This window comes from Cynocephalus volans, chromosome 13 (assembly GCF_027409185.1).
Source record: "Cynocephalus volans isolate mCynVol1 chromosome 13, mCynVol1.pri, whole genome shotgun sequence".
NCBI classification, from domain to species: Eukaryota; Metazoa; Chordata; class Mammalia; order Dermoptera; family Cynocephalidae; genus Cynocephalus; species Cynocephalus volans.
In genome coordinates, this window is record NC_084472.1 from 45,267,432 (window position 1) to 45,290,747 (window position 23,316).

Below are 23,316 nucleotides of genomic sequence, written 5' to 3' on the forward strand. Positions count from 1 at the left end.
ATATAAGTGAAACACTTCAGGAACTAGGTCTAGGCACAGACTTTATAAACATGAGACTGAAAGCACAAGCAACAAAAGAAAAAATAAACAAATGGGATTATATCAAATTAAAAAGCTTCTGCACAGCAAAGGAAACAATCAACAGAGTGAAATGACAACATACAGAGTGGGAGAAAGTTTTTGCTAACTATGCATCCGACAAAGGATTATATCCATAATATACAAGGAACTCAAGCAACACAGTAAGAAAACAAATAACTCAATTAAAAAATGGGCAAAGGAACTGAATAGACATTTATCAAAGGAAGACATACAAACGACAACAGGTACATGATAAAATGCTCAACATCACTAGTCATCAGGTAAATGCAAATTAAAATCACACTGAGATAACATCTCACCCCAGTTAGACTGGCTATAATCAAAAAGAGAATAACAAATGTTGGTGAGGATGTGGAGAGAAGGGAATGCTCCTATACTGTTAGTGGGACTGTAAATTAGTATGACCACTATGGAAAACAGTATGAAGGTTTCTCAAACAACTACAGATAGATCTTCCATATGATCCAGCAATCCCACTTCTGGGAATATACCCCAAAGAATGGAAATCATCATGTTGAAGGGATACCTGCATTCCTATGTTCATCGCAGATCTGTTCACAATAGCCAAGATATGGAACCAACCTAAATGTCCACTGATGGACGATTGGATAAAGAAAATGTGGTATATATACACCACGGAATACTACTCTGCCATAAAAAAGAATGAAATTCTCCCATTTGTAACAACATGGATGAGTTTGGAGAAACTTACGTTGAGTGAAATAAGCAAAGCACAGGGGATAAAGACCATATGTACTCACTCATAAGTGGGAGCAAAGAAAGAAAGAAGGAAGGAAAGAAAGACCACAATGGTGTGCTGGATTTGCAGAGGGAGAGAACATACCTAGGGATACTAACTAACTTTTTATTTTTATATAGCAAAAAATGTTCTTTCTAGGGGGAGAAAGTAATGTTTTCCCTTTTTCAAAAGCTTAGAAAGCCTCCCTACCTCTGGATATCAGATAAATATTTATTGATGTTTTCATATAGTATTATTTGGTTTGAATTTTTACTATTTTACATTTCTGGAATTTATACTGGTACATGATGTGGTATAAAGATAAATTTTATACCCCCCCCCCAAAAAAAAGATTAGTAGTTACCATGGGCTGTGGGGAGGGCAGAATGAGAAGTGAAGCTAATGAGTACAGGGTTTCTTTTTGGGATGAGGAAAATATTCTCAAATTAGATAGTGGTAATGGCTGCACAACTCTGTGAAGATACTGAAAAGTACTAAATTGTAGACTTTAAAAGGCAGAATTTTATAGTATGTAAAGTATATCTCAATAAGCTTATTATTTAAAAAAAAGAAAATAAGCTATAAGACAGTTTGAAGGCAACTACAAATATCTGAATATGGACTGAATATCAGGCATTGAGAAATTTTCTTAGATGCTGTAATGGTATGTGGTTACAATGCAACGTGTCCTGAGAGATGCATGCTGAAAATATTAGGGGTGAAATATCACGGTGTCTGTAACTTATGCAGCATAAATATATAAACGCACACATATACATAAAGAAAATATGGTAAAATCTTAATTGTTGAATCTAGGTTTTAGGTATTTATGTAAGCAATGTACCATTTGTCTGCTTTTCTGAATATGTTTGAAATTTTTCAAAATAAAGTAGGGAAAAATGTATCTTTTCACCCTACAATCCACTTCTTGGAATTAATCCCAAGGAAATAGTTTGAATTCACCCAATATTTTGTTTCAAGGATGGTCATTAAAGCATTCTTTGTAATATCCCAGGTTAGAAATAATCTCAATGTCTAATAAGGTGGTTGTTTAAATAAATTGGTACAACTGAACCTGGACTACAAAGAAAAAAAAGAAAGGAACAGAGGTACAAACAAAAAATGAAACTGATACTGTGCACAGTGACTTTGTTGTAAAGTTTGAGAAACCCAAGCTGGGGAAAAACAGAAGGATTTTAGAAGGAATACAAAGCTCTTTTAAAAAATGTAAATCCTTTAAAATAAATTTATTTGTTAAGACAAATAAAAACCAAAAGTATCCATTTTCTATTTGATCTGTTCTAATACCTTCTAGGTCAGAGGTAAAAGTCCAAAGTAAAAGGTGAAAAAAAGATAAATTAATACCAAGAATTCTTTAAAAAAATATTTTAGGTTCAACAGACATAACTGTATAAGAAAAAATGTCATTGCTTTTTCTGGATGTGAAGATACACAATGGCAAGATGGACATAACAAAGTTTGAATTCAAGGCCTAGTACTTTTCTGTGTCCATTGTCATTCTCTTTTCTTTAGCAACAATCACACCACTGGCAGATTAAAAAAAAATATATATATATATTTTATCTCTTCCCTTAGATTATAATCTCCTTCTGGTCTATTATGAGTACTCAGTCTTCTCCCATAGCACTAAATTAGCCTCTGACTAGGAACCCAATAAATGTTTATATACTTTGAGGGAATATAAAGCTTTCAATTACCTGCATATAGATGGTCTATTTTGTACAGCACACATAGCAAGATAGAGGGTAAAGGAGCTTCTTATTTCCCACAACAAATATTGACCAAGCTCCTGAAATGTGTAAGAAATTATGTGAGGTATGTTGTATTGCTTGGGTTTGCTACCCACCTTAGGTGGCACACAGAGAAAACCAATCAACTTCAAGTAAGTCAAGGAAATCAATCTGCTGTTTAAGAAACATTGAAATGCATCCCAAGTCAGAGAGCTATAATGCTCCCAGAATATATGCTGCTTTGGATTATGTATGCCATCACTTCTGGAACCATACCTGTAACTATCATTAACTTGTTTGACATTATGACATGTTAAAAAAATAATTTTTAGAAACTGATCAAAGAAGGCAACAGGAGTGAATATCTCCCTCTGCCCTACTAACCTGTATGACATTGCCTACAATGACACTGTCAACCATTTCCGGTGAGACTTTGCCAGCAGACAAGGCAGCCTTGGCAGCAAATTCATTCAAGTCGGTAGCAGTGAAGTCTTTTAGAAGACCTCCAAAAGCTCCAAAGGGCGTTCGCTTAGCAGCAACAATAAAAACACCTATTGCAATGAGGAGAGATTTGTAAGCAATCACAGATTAGTCAGTGTCCATAACATGCTTTAAATAATCTCACTGAGAAACATTATTGTAAAGTACAATTTTCAGTGAGATAACTGAAAATCTTTGTAATGTAAAAAATACACAGAATGGGTCACATCCACGAAAGCAGTGTCAAAAGTCATCAGTGCGATTATTACCTACATGCAAGTACCAAGAACGACACTGCATGCTACAATGTAAATCTATTCTGGTAGACATTTTGTCCTCTGGTGCTTTATAACGCTAGAAACATTTGTTGAGAACCAAAATGCTTCTTCCTATATACTGGAGCATATTACCTAGTTTAAGAATCAAAGAATCTTCAAACCAGAAGGTCTCTTAAGGTTTTCTGAGTTCAACCACTCACCCTTTTAAGAACTCCTTTTAGAAAATTCCTGACAAGAGGTTCTCTCTATCCTCTGCTAGACTTTCAGTAAGAGAACACCTGGGAATACCAGGTGCTGTAGGCTTAAAAAAAGCAGACACACTTTTAGTAAGAAGACATACTGTACTGTGTGAAACAGTGTGTCCACGAATGGACAACATAAACTAATGATTTTTCTTCATACTGTGTTGATTTGGCTTACTAAGTCTTCCATCCACCAATCCTAGTTCTATCCAAATACACCTCAAGACATAGATATGTAGTTTCTAGAATATATGCTGCTTTGAATTATGTATGCCATTGCTTCTGAAATCACAGGATGACTCAAATTACAAATAACTTGAACTGTTATCTTTTACTATTATCTTTTACCCTTACAATAAAATAGGCAAAATAGGTCACCTTTTACATGTGTAGCCCCTCTAGCATCTGCAGTCAGATAACCTGCAAAATTCTCCAGACCTAACGAGTCTTTTCCCAGGTAAATAAAAAGCATTCTTTCAATAGTTCTTTTTTTGCATTAATTCTGATTGCTTTCCTCTAAAGACACTCTAGTTTGCTAACGTCCTATTACAATGTGTCACTTAGAATAAAAAAAAAAAATCCTGAATTTTATCTAACAACAAAAAATACAGGGGAATTATCTATACATCTATTAATACAAAATAAGACGTATAAATTGGCAGCATCATTATTAGTTAAACTGGTATCCTTGCACAAATAACTAAAACTGCCCTTTCCCAAGGTACCTACTGCTATCTGCCAAAAAACTTCTGACTGTACACATCTGTAATGACTGATGTGAGTGGCGCTCACAAGAGCTGTGTAGTGCACAACCTGCACATCAGTAAGCAGCAGCGGTGGTGGTAGTTTCATCACACTGACATTCACTGAGTACCTACTAAGTACTAGACGTGTGGTCACTTTCCACAAAATATCCAATCTTCCTAACAACTCTGCAAGGTAAATACCATAACTAGCATATAGGGGGCACTTACTGCGTGATGGACTCCACGCTAGGCATTTTGTATATACTAACTTTATTCTCCCCAAAACAATCTGAGCTCACATTTCTACATCTTGTCAAGAAATTATGGGACTTTTAACAAAAATTACAGGCTTTTTGCTAAGATACTAACCTATAATTGAGACTCTTTAAGCATTATACCACTGTTGGTATGTAAGTACAAACCTCCAGTTTATGTTTATGATCTCTCTCCACAGAAGAAACTAAACCCAGCCTAAAAAATTTCAGCCTCTCTTTTCATTCCTACTTGGAGAAATTTATACTAAAGGAATGATGCGAGCAACATGTATAACTACAATTTAGAACAGATCCAATCAGTTCTTTACAGATAAAATATTCAGATATTTACAAAAGGCCATTAATATTAGCTTGGAGCATTACAAATGTTTTATTTTGGTAAATGGGTTATTCTGTGCCACTATGCCTTCCTGAATCTTTTCAAATGTCCTGCAAAGATTAGGACGTTTGCCCTAATAGTCTCTGCCTATTTTTAAATCAGTGTTTTCCTAATTTCATTTTTCTTTATCCTTTCCATGCCTTTTTCCTAATTTCGTAGTTCTGCTTCTGGTCATGGACTAGTATGTGCTGATCTGACCAACTCTCCAACAGATAACAATGAAAAACTCCAGACTATATATAAGAACAACTACCTGAAGGTCTTGAAAATGAACAAAGTTAGGCAGAGAGGGAGAAAAGCTGATACTTGAAAGAAGGGAACAGTATAGGGTGAATGTCCAATTTATTTATAGCATCTGCCTTGGAAGCTAGCAGTCCATGCTGCATGGAACGGCTAGAACTCAGAAACTCAGTCTTACTGGCTTCAAGAATTAGTTGTTCATGGCAACCACAGTCACTGGAAAGTGAGGAAGAATGTGGGAAAAAAGAACACCACAGAGGGAAAGTCCACATTTTTCACATAAATTCTGCCTAAATATCTGGCTGACCCCTTAATCATGCATGTGTGGGTCAGACCACAGACTAAAAAAATTGAATTTAGATTTTAACTGCTGCTTACTACTGGGGGAGACATGGTTTCTTGTTTGAGTTCAGCCAACCAATCAATAAGGCAATAATCTTTGGAGGAACATAACAGAATTCAGTCTCTACAATGTTTTATCCACAATGTCCATGATTGTATTAGTCCTTTTCTATATTACTCTGTTTCTGTTGCTTATAACAAAGTAGTTTGAACTGGGTAATTTATAAAGAAAACTAAATTTATTGCTTACAGTTTCTGAGGCTGGGAAGTCCAAAGTCCAGGGAACACATCTGGTGAGGGCCTTGGTGGTAGTTTTACAGCAATGCAGGGGTCTCACATGACAGAAAATGGTGGAGCAGAGGGAGAGACCAACCTCTTCAGTCATTCTCCTTTGAAAGCCCTCAGAACCATGCCCCTGACCACCATTATTAATCCATTCACTACTGTATGGTGCTATAATCTAATCACCTCTTCAAGGTCCTACCTTTCAATTACCCTAATAGGATTTCCTACCTTCAACAGTTAAGCCTCAGTGAGGTTGGAAGGGGCATCCAATTTACAGCAATGATACAATTCAAAATTAACCCACATATGAAGAAACAAGAAAATATGACTCATTTTCAAGAAAAATGACAATCAACAGAAATCATCCCTAAGAAGAGCCAGACACTAGAATTAGCAGACAAGGATCTTAAAACAGCTATCTATTGTAATTATGTTCAAGGATGTGAAGGAAAATATGTTCATAATAAAAACACATCTCAGCAAAGAAATAGAAACTATTAAAAAAAACTCCAAAATGAAAATTCTAAAACTTAAAAATACATGAAGTAAAAGAATCACTGTATAGGTGCTGTAGCTTGGATGCACCCCAAACCTCATTGAAGCTCAAATCCCCACTCTAACAGTTGAGGGTGGGAAATCCTATATGGTAATTGAAAGGTGAGGCCTAGAAGAGGTGACTGGATTGCAGTACCATGCTGTAGTGAATGGGTTAATAATGGTGGTTGGGGGTGCAGTTCTGAGGGCTTTAAAAGAAGAGTGCATGAGGAACTATCTCTCTCTCTGCTCTGCCATTTTCTGCCATGTGAGACCCCTGCACTGCTGTAAAAGCCACCACCAAGACCCTCACAAAATGTGTTCCCTGGACTTTGGACTTTCCAACCTCTGAAACTGTAAGCAATAACTTTCGTTTTCTTTATAAGTCACCCAGTTCAGGTATTTCTGTTATAAGCAGAAACAGAGAGAGAGAGAGAGAGAGAATATGTGTGCCTCTGAGGGGGGCTGGCAGCTGGCCAGTACAGAGTATCTGAACCCTTGACCTTGGTGTTACAACACCACACTCTAAGCAACCGATCTAACCGTGCCAGCGCCCCCAAATTAAATGAAAACACCTAACTTACCAAACAACATAGCTTAGCCTAGCCTACTTTAAATGTGCTCAGAAAACATATATTAGCCTACAGCTGGACAAAATCTTGTAATAGAAAGAGTATTTAAGTGTTGAATATTTCATGTAAAACATTTTTTTCAGAGGGGCCTGACTTACAAAAAAGAGGGGAACAAACTGATAAAATATTAAAATGAGAAATCAATAAAAATTTTATTTTCTTTTAAAAAAGATAGTACATTACAATGCAGCTGTTAAATGAACTGGGTTTCCTGAATGCCTCACTTTAGACTAAAGTTTCCTTCCCATTTACCCACCACATCCAATCTATCAACCACGTTCTATCGAATCCATCTCCAAATCTATCTCAAATCATCCCTCCGCTTTTCATCCCCCAACTCCATTACCCCCACAGGAGTCAAAGCCATCACTTGCTGGACCTCTGCAGTAAATCCTTAAATAGTATCCTCACTGCTACATAGGCAGCCTCATAGCCGTGAGGAAATCTTGGCAGAATGGAAGTCAGATCCCATCACTCCCCTGCTTTAAATCCCTGTATTGCTTTCCAATGAATTTAGAATAAAACCCCACCTTCTTCACAGAACCCTGGACCAACAAGATGCTTGGTTCTTAGACACCGCCAAGATTTTCCTGTCTCAGGCTTGACACGTGTTCTTCTCCCTGAATGTTCTTCAACAGGCACGAATTCTTAAAATTCCACTGACTATGACCATTTGTTATGGAAAGGGAGTCTACATAATTTTGAGAAAGAAGTTAATTACCCGGGTGCTTATGTACTGAACGACCGCACTTTCCTGTAGTCGCTCAAACTAAAGGAATGGAAGGGAGAAAGGGGTAAGGCAGGTTTTCAAACAGACCACCGCGAAGCGTGCTGGCGCATGATGCCGCTCGGGTGGAAATTCCCTGGGGACCGCTGCGGAACATCAATTCCTCCCCCAAGCCCTGCCCACCGAGACCAAGAGCGAGGCGGCCAGGTTCCTGTGCGCAACTGCTCTGCACCAGGCCTCCTGGCGCCGCCCCATTTTCCCTAATAGTTCAGCTCGAACTAGTGGGTCACTAGTACGCCGAGAAGGGAATGACCTCCAAGGTCAGACCTTGGTCTCAACTCTCAACTGGAAATTGCACCGAGATCGTTGTCGCCGACGCCTTACAAGTAAGTGTTTTCTTAACCCAAACAAGCCTTACAGGTTGGGTTTTTATGAAGTCCTCCCCTGAGCCGATGAAACTGACGGCACTTCCCACGATCCCGACTCTCCGCCGAGCCCGGTAGCGGAGGCCTAGCCTGGGAAGGGCAAGACTGCGAGGGGAGAGGCGAGGAAGAGGGGCGAGCTCACCTCGGAGCAGGGCCATAGCGGCGGCTCAGTCCTCGGCGCCGTAGGCCCGTCCAGTCTCGGCCACTGAGGGACCTCCGCCAACCACCCGTACCTTAAGGGCGTGGGCGGTACTCCTGGAGGCCACGCCCCTCGACCGCCACCACTTCCCGCAGGTCCCGCCCCCGGCCGGCGGACACCTCGGGCGGGCAGAAGATGTCTCACTCTCCACGTGTCGCTGCCCTCTTCGTGCCATCTCGGGGAAACAAGGGTATCCCAGGCTCCTGGGAGACGGGCCTGGGAGAGAGGAAAACGAGCCTTGCGAGCGGGCTTCCCCTCACACGATAGTTTTTACAGACTTTCCTTCTCTGTTTCCAAATCGAGAGTTTGGTTTGACACTCTCCCACCATCCTATCCTCGGCCTCTGTAACTCCCCTCCCCCCGCAAGTGCTTCATGTTTTCCTTCATCCCCGCCTACGGATGTTGCAGAAAACACACAAGGCGACAGGACACCGAACACAAAGTGCATCAGAGGCTTGAAGGATGTGGGGCGCGGGCAGCCGCGGGCTGGGGGCGGGGCAGGAAGTTCAGTGGGCGGGGCCGGTGACGGCGCGGCCGCATTGGCTGAGGCCGGCGGCTGCGCAGACCGTTGGGAGTGGCCGGGCGATTTAGCTGGATGCAGGAGCGGGTTCTGGGTGCTGCTTGCGGCTTGGGGAGGTGGGTGCTGGAGGGTGTGCAGCGAGTGTGGTAGGGGTAGGGCGCTCCCGGTCCCCGATGCAGCTCCCGAATGAGCCCGCAGTATTTTCCTTATATGATCAGGCCCCGTTGCTGGCGGCGCTGAGAGGATTATGAAAACATGGCAGGCGAAGTGGGGCAGGGGACCGGGCGCGGGGGAGTTTAGGTGCGAGGGGCAGCGGGGAAGGCTAGACTGAGGGAGGTTTAGGGAGTCCTCTGCCGCTGTAACTGTGAGCCCTGGCCGGTGATGACGTGACCACTGCGCAATCTGAGTTCTGGGAACCAGGTGATGGAGTGAGTTCTGAGAACGGACTGAGGCCTGGCGAGCAGGAGGCGGCCCGGGCAGAGGAGATGCCTAGAGATCCTCCGTCAGTGCTAGGGCTCTGAACTGGCCGGGCTGCCTGAGGCTTGGTTCGAGTGCGTGGGGACGTGTGGTTGGTGGCACTGGTGTTTTTTCCGAGTCGTCAGCGAATGCCTGCCCTAGAGTCTTGCTTTTCAAACCCTTTGGTAGAACTCTCGCAGTGTTTTGTGTTTTTGTTGTTTTGGTCTTTTTTTAACCCAACTTTTTATCATGGAAACATTCAAACATGGATGTGAAAAGGTGGAAAGACTTGTACAGTGAACACTCATATATCCACCACCTGTATTCTATAATTGTTAACATTTGGCCTTATTTGCTGTATCTACGGCTATCCACCTGTTATTCCATCAAACCATCCTTTTTTTTTTTTTTTAAATACAGACCTTAGTACGCTTCAGCCAATGAACACTTGAGCACGCAATAGAGTTGAAAATTTATTTACAGTTCTTTTTAAGGCATAATTTCCATGCAGTCATATGTACAAATCTTAAATTGGATGAACTTCACAAATGCGTGCTCTTGTACTTACTCTTCTGTTCATTTTGCTCTCCACATATTTAAGAAAAGTTAAGTTTTACAATTTCCCCCTCAATACCCTGCAAATCACCATCAGAAACTTCCTCCAAATTTACTAAGTTTTCTCTAATTAGACATGTCACTAATGAGTGCATCCTAAAACCATTGAGTGAAAGGTTTATGTATATTAAAACATGTAAGTATATGTAAGAATATTTATATAGTCTCAAAGTATCATGAAGAGGAAAAGGTACTTTTACAATGGAGAAATCTTGTGGGTATTACCTTAATCAAATGATCAAGCTTAACATCACCAGCAGTGGGACCAACTGACATCATGCACCCCCATGCTGCGTTAAGGACACGATCTCCCTTACGAAGGATTTCTCCTGAAAATTTCTGACCTGAATCTAATCATAAGGAAACAATAAGAGAAATCCAAATTGAGGGACATTCTGCAAAACAACAGTCCTGAACTCTTCAAAAACGTCAATGTCATGAAAAACGAAAAAGACTGGGAATGGTATCAGATTAAAGGAGACTCAGAGATGTGAGAGTTAAACGTAATGGGGATCCTTAATTGGAGAATGGGTTTAAAAACCAAAAAACTCTGAAGGACAATATTGGGACAATTGGGGAAACTTAAATATAAATTCTATATGAGATAGTGATATTGACATTTTCCTGATTATGATAATTATAATTATGTAGGAGACTGTCCTTTGTTCTTAGGGGATACACATCGAAATATTTAGGGGTGAAGAATCATGTCTGCAACTAACTTTCTCAAATGATTCTTAAAAAATATGTATACACTGGTAGAGAAAAAAAGAGAAAGCAATTGTGGCAAAATTAAATATAAATGAAGAGTAAATGGTTGTTCCTTGTTCTATTTTTACAACTTTTCTGTAGGTTTTAACTTTTTCAAAATAAAAGTTGGGAGGAAAAGTGTCCTTCAAGTAAGTTACAAAATTACTTGAAACAAATTATTCTCTAAAGTATTTAGTTCTTTTCATGTTTACATAACTACTCAAGGAGGTATATATTGTACAATACTAAATATATATATCAGAATTAGTTATAATTTTGTGGCCTAGACATGGAAACTTGTATGAGATGTAAAGTTACCGATCTACTCTTAGATATTTAGCTTTCAGTATTTTTAGAAGTGCAATACTATTATCTTTCTGTATGTTTTTTTAGGGGGGAGGAAGCAGAAGGGAGTAGTGTGAACATAAAACTGGAAATTAGTGAATCTGTTAATTTGTAAATTCTAGTGTTAAGATTATATCAGGATTTCAGAAATATCTAGCCTCAGCCATATATTCCATATTTTCAGGGTCATTTTCCTATGTTTAAACACCAGTTTCCCCTGCTGTCTTAGTCTGTTTCTGTTGCTTATAACAGAAATACTGGAAACTGGGTAAGTTGTAATGAAACACTTTTTATTGCTTACAGTTTGGGAAGCTGGGAAGGCCAAAGTCCAAGGAACATTTCTAGTGAGAGCCTTCTCTTGGGGGTGACTCTGCGTAGCAACGCAGGGTGTCACATGGTGGATATGGCAGGAGCAGAAAGAGATCTTTTCACGCATCAGAACCACACCATCAGAACCACACCAACGACCATCATTAAACCTATTAAATGGATTAATCTATTCACTGTGGCATGGATGTCACAATCTAATCACCTCTTCAAAATCCCACCTTTCAATACCATAATTACCCTAAGTCTTGGGGTGTTTCCACTAGCCTTAAGACATTGTCTCAAACTTGGGTGAAAGATAAATGTTTTTTCTTCTGCTTGTTTGAGTTATTTACAGTTTCTATATCCTTAGTAAGCCCTAGTTTGAACTTCATTTAATAATATAACATTAAGCAAATCCTCCTTGGGTCTAAGTTTACTCTGCAAAATACTACACTGGGCTGGCTGGTTAGCTCAGTTGATTAGAGCAGAGCCTTATAACAACACAATACTATGTTGGTGGAAGGAGGCAACACTGTTCATGCTCTTTAGCCAAAATATCACCAGAAACACACCTATATTGAGCAAGTTGGGTTTAATGTTCGTTGCAGCAAGGGAGACTGCACACCATGGGTGTACCTTAGGGAATCGTGGGGCATCTCAATAAGAGTGTGTTACCATTTGGGCTTTGGTTAGATGATTTGGGGAGGGTCCAAAGCAGCAAGGGTTCACTCTGGATTGGGTGCTGTCAGGAAGGTGGGACAAGTCTTGTACTGGGTACCTTAATCTTATCTTGAAAGAGGGCAGACTAGAGCTAGGCTAAAGCTGCAGCTGGTAAAGAAGTTACAGCCCCTCATGTTAGCTGGGAGATGGGATTTTGGTATTGTGTGGTTTACACATTGATCTTGTTTTTATCTGTGTCTACAGGTCTTGCTTTGTCTCACTTCACAGAGTGACCTTTTCTGATGTTGGTGTAAGATTGTTTATGTGCAAAAGAATAACAGTCTTCGCAGGGAGTACCAGGACAGCTTCTAACACGACCCAGGCCTAACTCTAGGTATCTGACCAGGTCTTGGAGGTCGTGCTGCTTTTCTCTTTTTCACCTGCTGCTTAGCAGTTGTATCTTATATGAAATTTGGCTCTTTCCAGACATAGTTTTCCCATTGAGGCTTTGAAGATAGGACTAGATCTGAGTACAAGGTGAGGGATTTTGGAAGTGAGGGTTTTCTTCAGTCAGCCACTAAGAGGTGAATCTATCCTTAGGTTGGAAGTTGGGTTCAAGAGGCAATTTTTTGCTAAATGGTATATTGTGAAAATTTTTCTGTATCATGAATATTTCATCAGTGGTTCCTAATGATGGGTGTTTAAGGGCACTATCCCTGGAGATGTCTCTTCTATAAATTTGGGTGGGAGGTGGCGCTGTTGTGCAATGGATAGCGCATTGGACTTCTAAATTTGGGTGGGACTAGTTATGTGAACTTCTTTTTTAAAGATTTCCAGGTGATTTTGATGTGTGCATCTAGTTAAACAGTATACTCATGTTCCCATACAGATGTGCAGTTTCTGGGCTCTCCATTCTGTTCCACTGGGTCAATTTTTCTATCTCTGTGCCAATCCCACACCTCTTAATTACTAAAGTTTTATAATAAGTTTCAGTACCTACTAGGGAAAGTCTTCTTTATCTGTGGGCCTTTGCTCTTCCATGTAAATTTTAGAATGAGCTTGTCAGCTTTCACAAAAAAACCATGTTGAGATTTTTTTAATCTATTAATCAACTTGGGGACAATTGACATTTTTGTGTTATGGAGTCTTTTTATCCATGTACATGATTTCTCCATTTTTTGTTTTGTTTTTCACTTATATTTTATAAATTCCTCCATATAGTATTTTCCCACTGATTTTTAATGCCATCTGTACCATATGTTGTTATGCATATTATTGGGTCTGTATACTTTCATTGATCTGCTAGTCTTTTTCTACACCATAACTGCCTTGAATTCCATAGCTTTAAAGTAATTGCTCAATAAACCTTGTTACCTTATAGGGGAAGTTTTTTTCCCCACTCCCTACTTTCAGATCACAGTGTGCTGACCCCTGGTTTAAAGGATCACGGCGCATGTTTGAATATGGGCCCCAGAATGAAGTTTCTTGAGAAAGCATTAAAAACAAATTTCTCAGCCAATGTGTACCTTCAGAGTTTTACATTTTGTTTATATCTGACATACCACTTTATTCAAAAGTATTTATTTCCACAAATTTTTATCCACAGGTGAATATTACAGTGACTATTACAGGCATTTTCCTATAAACACAGGTGTAATTTACAGATATTCAAGGTGGAAAAATATTTTTATCAGTAGTATCTCTTCATAATGTCTGATTTACCCCTGAATATGTGAACTCTTTCAGAGAGGCAGTCCTTCATCTAAACATCAGTTGGTGGCAAAATGTTATATTCAAATCTGGTGCAATGTCACTTTGGAAAGTGGCTTCATTTCATTTCTGGTTGATTCCCTTTATTAGAGTTAGAACTTTTTTTTTTTTTTTTAAGGAAAAACAATCTTTAGTATCTAATGGCCTTTATAATAATAATTTAAAAACCCAGCCCTATGTTTTATTGTCATTGGCATTAGCATCTTTCTATAGCTCCTAATTCTCCAATTATGGCACCAATGTGTACAAAAAGTGAATTATGGTTATTTGGCTCATGCAACAAATTAATTTGAGAAACTGACTGCACATATCCTTTGAGGAAAAACTACAGGGTCTCGCCCCATGCTATCACATTTTACTAACCATTTAGTCACGTAGGCTTTATAAAAAAGCTTTAATTTAGGATGCCCTTGCTGCCTTAAAATTAGGTCAAATGTATAACAACTTACTTTATGCACAAGAAATGGATTCTAATTTATTTGTTACTATAATTGTAATGCATTACTTAAGGCTCTACGTAAATAATTGATTGATGGTAGGAGTGTTAGTTTTTTTCTTTATTTTCCAAGCTACTAGTTTTGTTTTTATAAAAGCCTTAAAATTTAGTACTGAAAAAAATCAATGGAAACAACTCCTATTGACATGCTCCATGGAGGGGGGTAAAAGTCTACTTTTGGGTCTAATCTCCTTCCCAGGTGAATCTACAGGTAGCATAACTAACTGCAGCTATCATGGCATGGGGAGAACACACGTAGGAAATATGCATGTCAGCTTCAGCAACAGTGAATTCATGTGTACATACATTACCATAGGTAGACAAGCCCCTTATAATACTTAAAACACAAACTTATCTATAAATATTTGATTTTTAAATGATCTTTAAAATGCTTGTGGTCTAATGTTTCAAAAGACAAATTAAAACTCCACCACAATGTTACATTGAACAGTGAAATTCTTCTCACAGCAACACTTATGAGAGTACTTCAAAAAAATTTACAGGAAGATTCACGTTGTCTTTTAATTCCATTTTTCCACAAACTTTTTGAACCAACCTCCAATTTCAAAGAAACAATTGATAAGTCAGTTATCTTAGTAACTGCTAAAGGCACATAGTGAGGAAAGTGTCAACTAAAATTTACATACTAAAAAATAAAGATATCTAGTGCAGAGTTTAAACTTTTATGTTGAATCAATTTAAATTAAAAATAATTACTGATTTCATGAAGTTGGAAAGTGTCTGACTTTAAAACTGCATAGAATAAAAATGCTAACAAAAGATTAAAGTTTCCCTAAAGATGCTTCTTATAGCCTTTACATACTAAGTTAAATAGAACAGATCTAAATATTGAGTAACCAATTACTGTGTTTCTTCATTGTTGTCTATAAATTACAGTTCCAGTGAAATACCGTTGTCTTTTGGAAAAGGGCTAAATCTGCCATTTCTTAGACTAAGTAGAATACTGTTCATGAGGTTCCTCCCCCATTTGTTCTAACTGCCAAGCTTTGCTTCAGTGAGCCCTTGGCACCTAGTGATTAACGGTGACAGCAGAGAATAGCGACCCAAAGAGATGGAGAGAATAATGGTGTAAGACAGTATATAAGGACAGTAATCCATTGTTTTTGTGGCATCACTGTTTGTCAAAACTCCTTAACATTCTAACAAGGCATTTTTGGTTATCTTGAAGATTAAGGACAGTCCTTACATGAGACTCAGTTTCAGACTAAAGTGCATAAAAAAGCAAATTATAGTTTTTAAACAACTTTGAGAAGTAGCCACTAACCCAGTTGTTTTAGACTGGCTTTCCAAATGAAGTCAGCATATGGGTTGAGTGTGTCACAGATGTCAGTGATTGTGAAACCGTAACTGAAAGAAGGGAAGGTACAGCTCTGTACACACACCCAAGAGGAGCCAGATATTCACTGTGGGCATACAGGGGATAACGCCAAAGACAACTGACTTGGACAGGACTGTTAGCAGTCTGAACCCAGCTGCCATGCCTTGTGCTAGCCCCAGCAGGTGAGGAGATTGCTGAGCTCTAAGGGCTCAGTACAGAAAGTTGGTTAGGGCTGGGAATGTGTTGTGTTTCCAGAAGCCTTTAAGTCGGGTGGTTGGGTAAAAGAAGGTGGTGGTGGTGGAGTATTCTACCTCCAATTCATGGAGAAGTCTTTTCTCCATGTAATATAGAAGCTGTTCTTCTATGATTTGCCAATACCATGTGTTCCTGTCATGGGAATAGCACACAGTTATCGAGAAATATGGAAAAGATCGTAAAAAAATAGGTGGAAGAAAACAGGATTTTCTAATTGAATGTTCACTTTTGAGTCCAAAAAACCCTCAAAAAATAAAAAAATAAAAAATCTCTACAGGCAGCAAGCATCTAAGCCTGTTATAATATTATTGAATATTTTTTCAATTCTTATTTCGAAGCAGAGATATTTACAATGATTTTTATGTGGTAAATTTTTTAAATGTTGAAAATAACCTGAAAAGGGAAAGTTGAACCAAGCTATTTTCTTCTCCCTCTTATAAAAAACAAACTTTTGGATAAAAATTTAACAATTACTGGAACTGATTATTTTTAAAGGTTTTTCAAACAATTTTATTCTCAAGCTGGTTTGTTTCCTTTACTATTTTGGTTGGTTGTCTGGAATTAGTAGTGCACTCTGTGAGGCTCTTATTGGAGGTTTAATGGCATTAAGAGATTAAAAAATCAAACAAGTCCAGTATGAAAGCCTTTAATCTGTTAATAAAACAAGAGTTTTCTTTTCTAATATTTAGCTTATATAGATTTTTGTGAAAGTTTTGTTTGCATGGACTAACATCAGAAACAATATTTTTCCACTTTGCTCACATTTGAAGTTAGGACCAGCAGCATTTTTAGCATGACTCTTCCATAAACCCAAGACTCCACAGAAAGGTTTGAGCACTTTAGGGGATTGGGTCTTCTAATTTTGCTTCAGAAACCAATAGTCAAAATGTTTGGTCTGGAGGTGAATTACACCACTGTCTCTGTATCACTGGCCAATAAAAATACTTTGGGGAAATTTCTCAGAAGGCACAGGGCCAATATGCGGGTACTTCAAAAAGTTCATGTAAAAAAGTGGAATAAAAAGATAATATGAATCTTTCCATGAACTTTTTGAAGACCCCCTCATATTTTTGTTCTTAAAACATCTCACCACAAACTCATCCACACCTATGGTTTGTCAACCTAGGGAAATGTTGGTATATGGATGGTCATTAGTACCATTATTTGTTAAAAGTCCTTTGAAGGCAATTTATGTAACTTACATATTATTAATATTTTAATTTAGGTATTCTCCAGTTATATACAAAGATCAAAACTAGGCAGCTTCCATTTTATAGAACTGGCACCTTTTATATGGCCATGGGGACATCTTGGTGGCTGTAGATTACGATGTGTACTTCTATAGACTGAAATCAAACTTAATATCTTCCATATTTCAAGTGTTTTTATTCTGAGCAGTAGGTACAAAAAATGACAGGTATGTCTTATTCTGTATAGTTCAGCCCTCTCCACAGGCTCACAATCTCTGTTTTGATCCACTTTTATCAGATTTAACAGATCCTTGAATTCATTTAATTGTATATACTTTCTTCTTATTCTCATTAAGAATCAAGCTAATGTTGGAAATGTGCATCTTCAGACTTCATTAAGGAACTCCAGATTGAGACACGCTGGGATGTGGATTGAGTCCATGGTCAGAGAAGATGGATTAAATGGAAACAAAACAGGAAACATGTGCTTGGAGTCTAATAGCAATTGCTGAGGGTCATTTCGCTCTTGTAGTTGTGCCTGTGGGGAAGAATAAGACCATATAAATACTTAGTACATGTAAAAATAGCCAGTTTAAGTGAATTCACAAAAGTGAATTGGCATATATCATGGAAAGGTTTCTGAGATAATTAGGTAGGACTTCAGGATCAGGGGAATGTGGCCTCCCTATTCTTGAGGTATTTAGCATGGAGAGAAGCCCACGTTCAGGCTTGTTGGTGATCAGATAACTATAAGCACTCTCCCAATTCTGGCATTTAAAAAAATTTCCATCTAAGGGAGAATATAAAAATACATCTTGGGTGCAAATCACGTGGAGAGGCACTGTAGTGAAGTGGTTAAAAGCAGTTCTAGATGCAGACAGCCTGAGCTCTAATCCTGGCACCACCCTGGGCAAACTTCTGAACTTTTCTATGCCTCAGTTTCTTCATCTGTTGAATGGAATGGGGAAGAGTAACATCACATAAAATGGCAGAGTAGGAAGCTCTAGGGGTTGGTCTCTTCATTGAAGTAACCACTGAGCTGGAAGGAGTAATTAGGCACTTATAGCCACCAGGAGATACTTGAAGAAGGGAGAAGCTGATCTCTGCTATGAGAGCAGTGTGTGAACCAGCTACCATCCACCATTCTTCAGCCTCACTGCAGCTACAGGGACAGCAACCTGCATTCCTGGAGCAGCTGGCTGGTGCCAGGCAGGCATTGGGACATCATTCTACAAAAATTTGGGGTTGTGCACTTTGGTTGGTCTGGTGGGTCCCAACACAGATCCCTGTCTTGATTTCGGCTTCTCTTGGGATGCAGTAGCTTCCCCAGGTGGCATCAATTGGAAGATTTAAAGGGACAGCCCCTCCCTCTTTTCCCTCTATTTGAAGTCAGACATTTTTAGGAAAACTCAAATAACTGAGGTGAAAAATTCACTAAGGGAGTTCAACAGCACACTTAAGCAGGCAGAAGAAAGGATCAGTAAACTTGAAGATAAGGCAATGGAAATGAACCAATCTAAGAAGGAGGAAGAAAAAAGAATGAGTAAAAGTGAACAGAGCCTGTGGGACCTTTGGGACACCAGTAAACGTACCAACACATACATTATAGCAGCCCAAGAAGGAAAAGAGAGTGAGAGAGGGGCAGTGAAATATTTGAAGAAATAATGCCCCCAAACTTCCCAAATATGATGAAAGATGTGTTTATACACATCCAAGAAGCTCAATGAACCCCAAGCAGGATAAATTCAAACAGATTCACAGTGAGACATATTATAGTCAAATTGTCAAAACCCAAAGACAGAGGGAATCTTGAAAGCAGCAAAAGAAAAGTGACTTGTCACATACAAGGTATCCTCAAATGAGATTAATAGCTGATTTTTTTTGTCAGAAATTATGGAGGCTAGGAGGCAGTGGGATGACATAGTTAAAGTCTGGCAAAACTACCCTTCAAGAATGAAGGAGAAAGTCATTTCCAGAGACAAAGAGGGACATTATATTTTGATAAAAGGGTCAATCCACCAATAATATTATAATTACAAACAGATATGCACTTAGTAACAGAGCCCCAAAATATGTTAAGCAAAAACTGACAGAATTGTAGGGAGAAATAGTTCTACAAAAAGAGCTGGATACTTCAATACTGCATTTTCAATAATGGATTGAACAACCAGTCAGATCAATAAGCAAATAGAGCCATGAGCAACACTGTAAACCAGTTAGACCTAACAAACATATAGAGAGCACTCCACTCAACAGCAGAATACAGTTTTCTCAATGCACGTGGAATGTTTTCTGGAATAGACCATATGTTTCACAAACAAGTCTTAGTAAATTTAAAAAGATTGAAATCACACAAAATATTTTTTCTGGTTACAATGGAATGAAATGGAAATAAATGAAGGAAAAAAACATGAAAAACCCACAAATGTGTGGAAATGAACATGCTATTAAATAGCAGGTAGGTTAAAGAAATCACAAGGAGAATTAGACAAATGAAAATACAATATACCAAAACTTATGGGATGTGATGGAAGTAATACTAAGAGGAAAATTTATAGCTGTAAATGTCTACACTACAAAAAGAAAAATCTGAAATCTATAACCTAACTGTATACCTTAAGGAACTAGAAAAAGAAGAGCAAACTAAACTCAAGGCCACCAGAAGGAAGGAAATAATAAAAATTAGATGGAGATGAAATAGAGAATAGAATACAAAAATCAATGAAATTAAAGTTGGTTCAAAAAAATTGAGAAATCTTTAACTAGACTAAGAAAAGAGAAGACTAAACTCAGAAATGAAATTACTGAAATCAGAAATGAAAGTGAGGACATTACTTCCAATTTGACAGAAATATAAAGGATTATAAGAGAATACTATGAACAATTTTCTACCAACAAATTGGATAACCTAGATGAAATGGACAAAATCCTGGTAACACACAAACATACCAGAAAACAGTTGACAGCTGACTCAAGAAATAGAAAATCTGAATATACCTATAACAAGTACGGAGACTGAATTCGTAATCAAATACCTCCCAACAGAGAAAAGCTCATAACCAGATGACTTCACTTCTGAATTCTACCAAACATTTAAAGAATTAATACCAATTCTTCTTAAACTCTTCCAAAAAACTGAAATGGAGGGAGCACTTCCTAACCTATTCTATGAACCAGTGATACCCCAATACCAAAGCCAGACAAGGACATTACAAAAAAAGAAAACTACAGGCCAACATCCTTTATGAATATAGATGTAAAAATATTCAACAAAATACTAGCAAACTACGTTCAGCAGCAGATCAAAACAATTATACACCATGACCAAGTGGGACTTATCCCCAGAATGCAAGGTTGGTTCAACTTACAAAAATCAATGTAATACACCACATTAATAGAATGAAGGGGAAAAAAACCCACATGATCATCCCAACTGATGCAGAAAAAGCATTTGACATGATAAAAAAACATTCTATGAACTAAGTAGAAGGGAAATTCCTCAACATGATAAAGACCATATGTGGAAAACCCACATCTAACATCATACTCAAGAGTGAAAGCTTTTCCCTTAAGATCAAGAAGATAAGGATGCCTGTTCTTATCACTTCTATTCAACATAGTATTGGAAGTTCTAGGCAGCAATTATGTAAGAAAAAGAAAAGGAACTCAATTTGGACAGGAAGAAGTAAAATTATCTCTGTTTGCAGACACCATATCATATATGTAGAAAAGCCTAAAGAATCCATACGCAAACAAAAAAACTGTTAAAGCTAATAAGTGAATTCAGCAAAGTTGCAGGATATAAAACCAACATACAAAAATCAATGTATTTCTATACAATAGCAATTAAAAAGCAGAGAGAAAAGCAATTCCATTTACAACAGGATCAAGAAGAATAAAATACTTAGGAATAAATTTAGCCAAGGAAGTGCAAGGCCTCTGAAAGACATGAAAGAAGATCTAAATAAATTGAATGTATCAGAAGACTTATACGTGTTCCCATGTTCACGTATTAGAAGATTTATTATTGTTAAGATGACGATACTACTTAAAGCAATCTAGATTCAATGCAATCCCTTTCAAAATCCCAAGGATTTTTTTTGCAGAAATTAAAAAACCTCATCCTAAAACTCATATTGAATTTCAAGGGACCTTGAATAGTCAAGAAAATCTTGAGAAAGAACAAAGTTGTAGGACTTGCACTTCCTGTTTGAAAACTTTCTACAAAGCCATGGTAATCAAAATAGTATGACACTGGCATAAGGACAGACATATAGACTGACAGAACAGTGAGCCCAGAAATAAATCCTCACATATTTTGTCAATTGATTTTTGACAAGGATACAAAGACCATTCAATGAGGAAAGGACAGTGTCTTCAAGAAATGGTGTTAGGACAACTGGATATCATCTGAAAAAGAAGGAAGTGGGGCCTTTACCTCACACCATTTGTAAAAATTAACTCAAAATGGATCAAAGACGTGAATGGAGCTAAAACTACAAAACTCTTAGAAGAATACATAGGGGAATATCTTTATGGATTTGGCAATGGTTTCTTAAAAATGACACTACAAGCACAGGCAGCAAAAGAAAAAAAAATACATAAATTGGACATCCTCAAAATTTAAAACTTTGATGCAAAGCACACTATCAAGAAAGCAAAAAGACATCCCACAGAATAGGAGAAAACATTTGCAAATCATACATCTGATAAAGATTTAATATCCAGATTATACAAAGAACTCCTACAACTCAATACCAAAAAGAAATCAATCTAATTTAAAAATTAAATAGACACTTTTCCAACGAAGATACACAAATGGCCAATAGGCACATGAAAAGATGCTAGTCATTAGGAAAATGCAAATCAAAATCACAATGATATGCCACTCCACACCCACTAGGATGGCTATAATTTTAAAAACCTGGAAAATCACAAGTGCTGGTGAGGATGTGGGGAAACTGGAGCCCTCATGCATTGCTGGTGGGAATGTAAAATGGTGTAGCTGCCGTGGAAAACAATTTGGTGGTTCCTAAAAAAGTTAAACATAGAATTACCATATGACCCAGTAATTCTGCCGCTAAGTATAAACTGGACAGAATTGAAAACAGAGACTCAAACATATACCTGGGCACCAATGTTTGTTTATAGCAGGATTATTCCAATAGCTAAAAGGTAGAAACACTGCGGTGTCTATCAACAGATGAGCAGATAAACCAAATGTGTTATATACACAAAAGGGAATGAAGTTCTGATACAAGGATACTTCAAAAAGTTCAAGAAAAAATAGAATTAAAAGACAATACGAATCTTTCCATGAACTTTTAATTTTAAAGTACCCTCATACATGCTACAACATGGATGAATCTTGAGAACATTATAAGTGAAGTCAGACCCAAAAGGACAAATACTGTATCATTCCACTTACATGAAATATCTAGAACAGACAAATTCATAGAGAAGAAAGCAGAGAAGAGGCCATCAGGGGCTGGGGGCTAGAGGGTGGAAATAGGAAGTTATTGCTCAAATAGGTAGAGTTTCTGTTCTAGATGATGAAAAAATTCTGGAAATAGATAGTGGTGATAGTTACATGACATTGTGAATGTACTTAATGCAACTGAATCATACACTTAAAAATGGTGAAACATACCAGAAGGGAGATGGGGAGAGACCCTTCTCATAAGGTTGTGAGGATCAAAGGCGTTAACACGTGTGAACCACTGAGTACAGTCCCTGGCAGGTGGGGAGTGCTGTATTTGCTATTATTATTGCTTTATGATATGCTCCTTTGTTCTGTCCTACTGGTCTGTTAACCATTAACCTCTGAACCATCAATTACAGGTAGGGGCTGTTCTTTTAGAAAGGCCATTGAACTGTGGGAGTATTGCCAGGAGGAAAATCAATGTATCCTGATTTTATGAAAACACAGGTCATCCCATACTAGCTTGAGGTATGAAAACTGTTTGTTCCTCATCAGGACAAGTCACCATTATTGCTTCAAACAGTGATAATATTTTGATATTTTGTGACTCTCTAGAAATTTCATAATTTCCCTAATTTTGCAGATGAGAAGACCAAGGGATATTAAGCTGCTAAACTCCTCCAGTTGTCGGATGTTAGAGCTGACTCAACACTTATAGCATCTCTGTTTTACATAAGACTTGAAACTGGGGCAGAGGTCAGTAAATAACGTGGAAGCATTTGAAAAGTGCTGGGCAACAGGTTTGTAGCTTGA

The 23,316-nt window shown here is 38.1% G+C and overlaps 2 protein-coding genes and 2 non-coding genes across 4 annotated transcripts in view; 2 read left to right on the forward strand and 2 right to left on the reverse strand.

Moving 5' to 3' along the window:
* Positions 1-8,415, reverse strand: part of ACAA2 (acetyl-CoA acyltransferase 2) — a 39,503-nt gene extending 31,088 nt beyond the window's left edge. Inside the window, exons 1-2 of the mRNA XM_063076608.1 lie at positions 8,320-8,415; positions 2,977-3,143 (exon numbers count right to left, since the gene is read on the reverse strand). Of these exons, the coding sequence (XP_062932678.1) occupies positions 2,977-3,143; positions 8,320-8,335 (183 nt within the window). The 5' untranslated portion in view covers positions 8,336-8,415. The remainder of the gene's footprint in view (positions 1-2,976; positions 3,144-8,319) is intronic.
* A 639-nt stretch (positions 8,416-9,054) lies between these two features.
* LOC134362321 (small Cajal body-specific RNA 17) lies at positions 9,055-9,183 on the forward strand. The gene has a single exon (XR_010021597.1). It is a non-coding gene; the product is annotated as a small Cajal body-specific RNA 17 (non-coding RNA).
* An 85-nt stretch (positions 9,184-9,268) lies between these two features.
* LOC134362319 (small Cajal body-specific RNA 18) lies at positions 9,269-9,351 on the forward strand. The gene has a single exon (XR_010021595.1). It is a non-coding gene; the product is annotated as a small Cajal body-specific RNA 18 (non-coding RNA).
* A 7,299-nt stretch (positions 9,352-16,650) lies between these two features.
* MYO5B (myosin VB) overlaps positions 16,651-23,316 on the reverse strand; it is a 211,660-nt gene continuing 204,994 nt past the window's right edge. Inside the window, exon 40 of the mRNA XM_063076684.1 lies at positions 16,651-17,619. Within this exon, the coding sequence (XP_062932754.1) occupies positions 17,467-17,619 (153 nt within the window). The 3' untranslated portion in view covers positions 16,651-17,466. The remainder of the gene's footprint in view (positions 17,620-23,316) is intronic.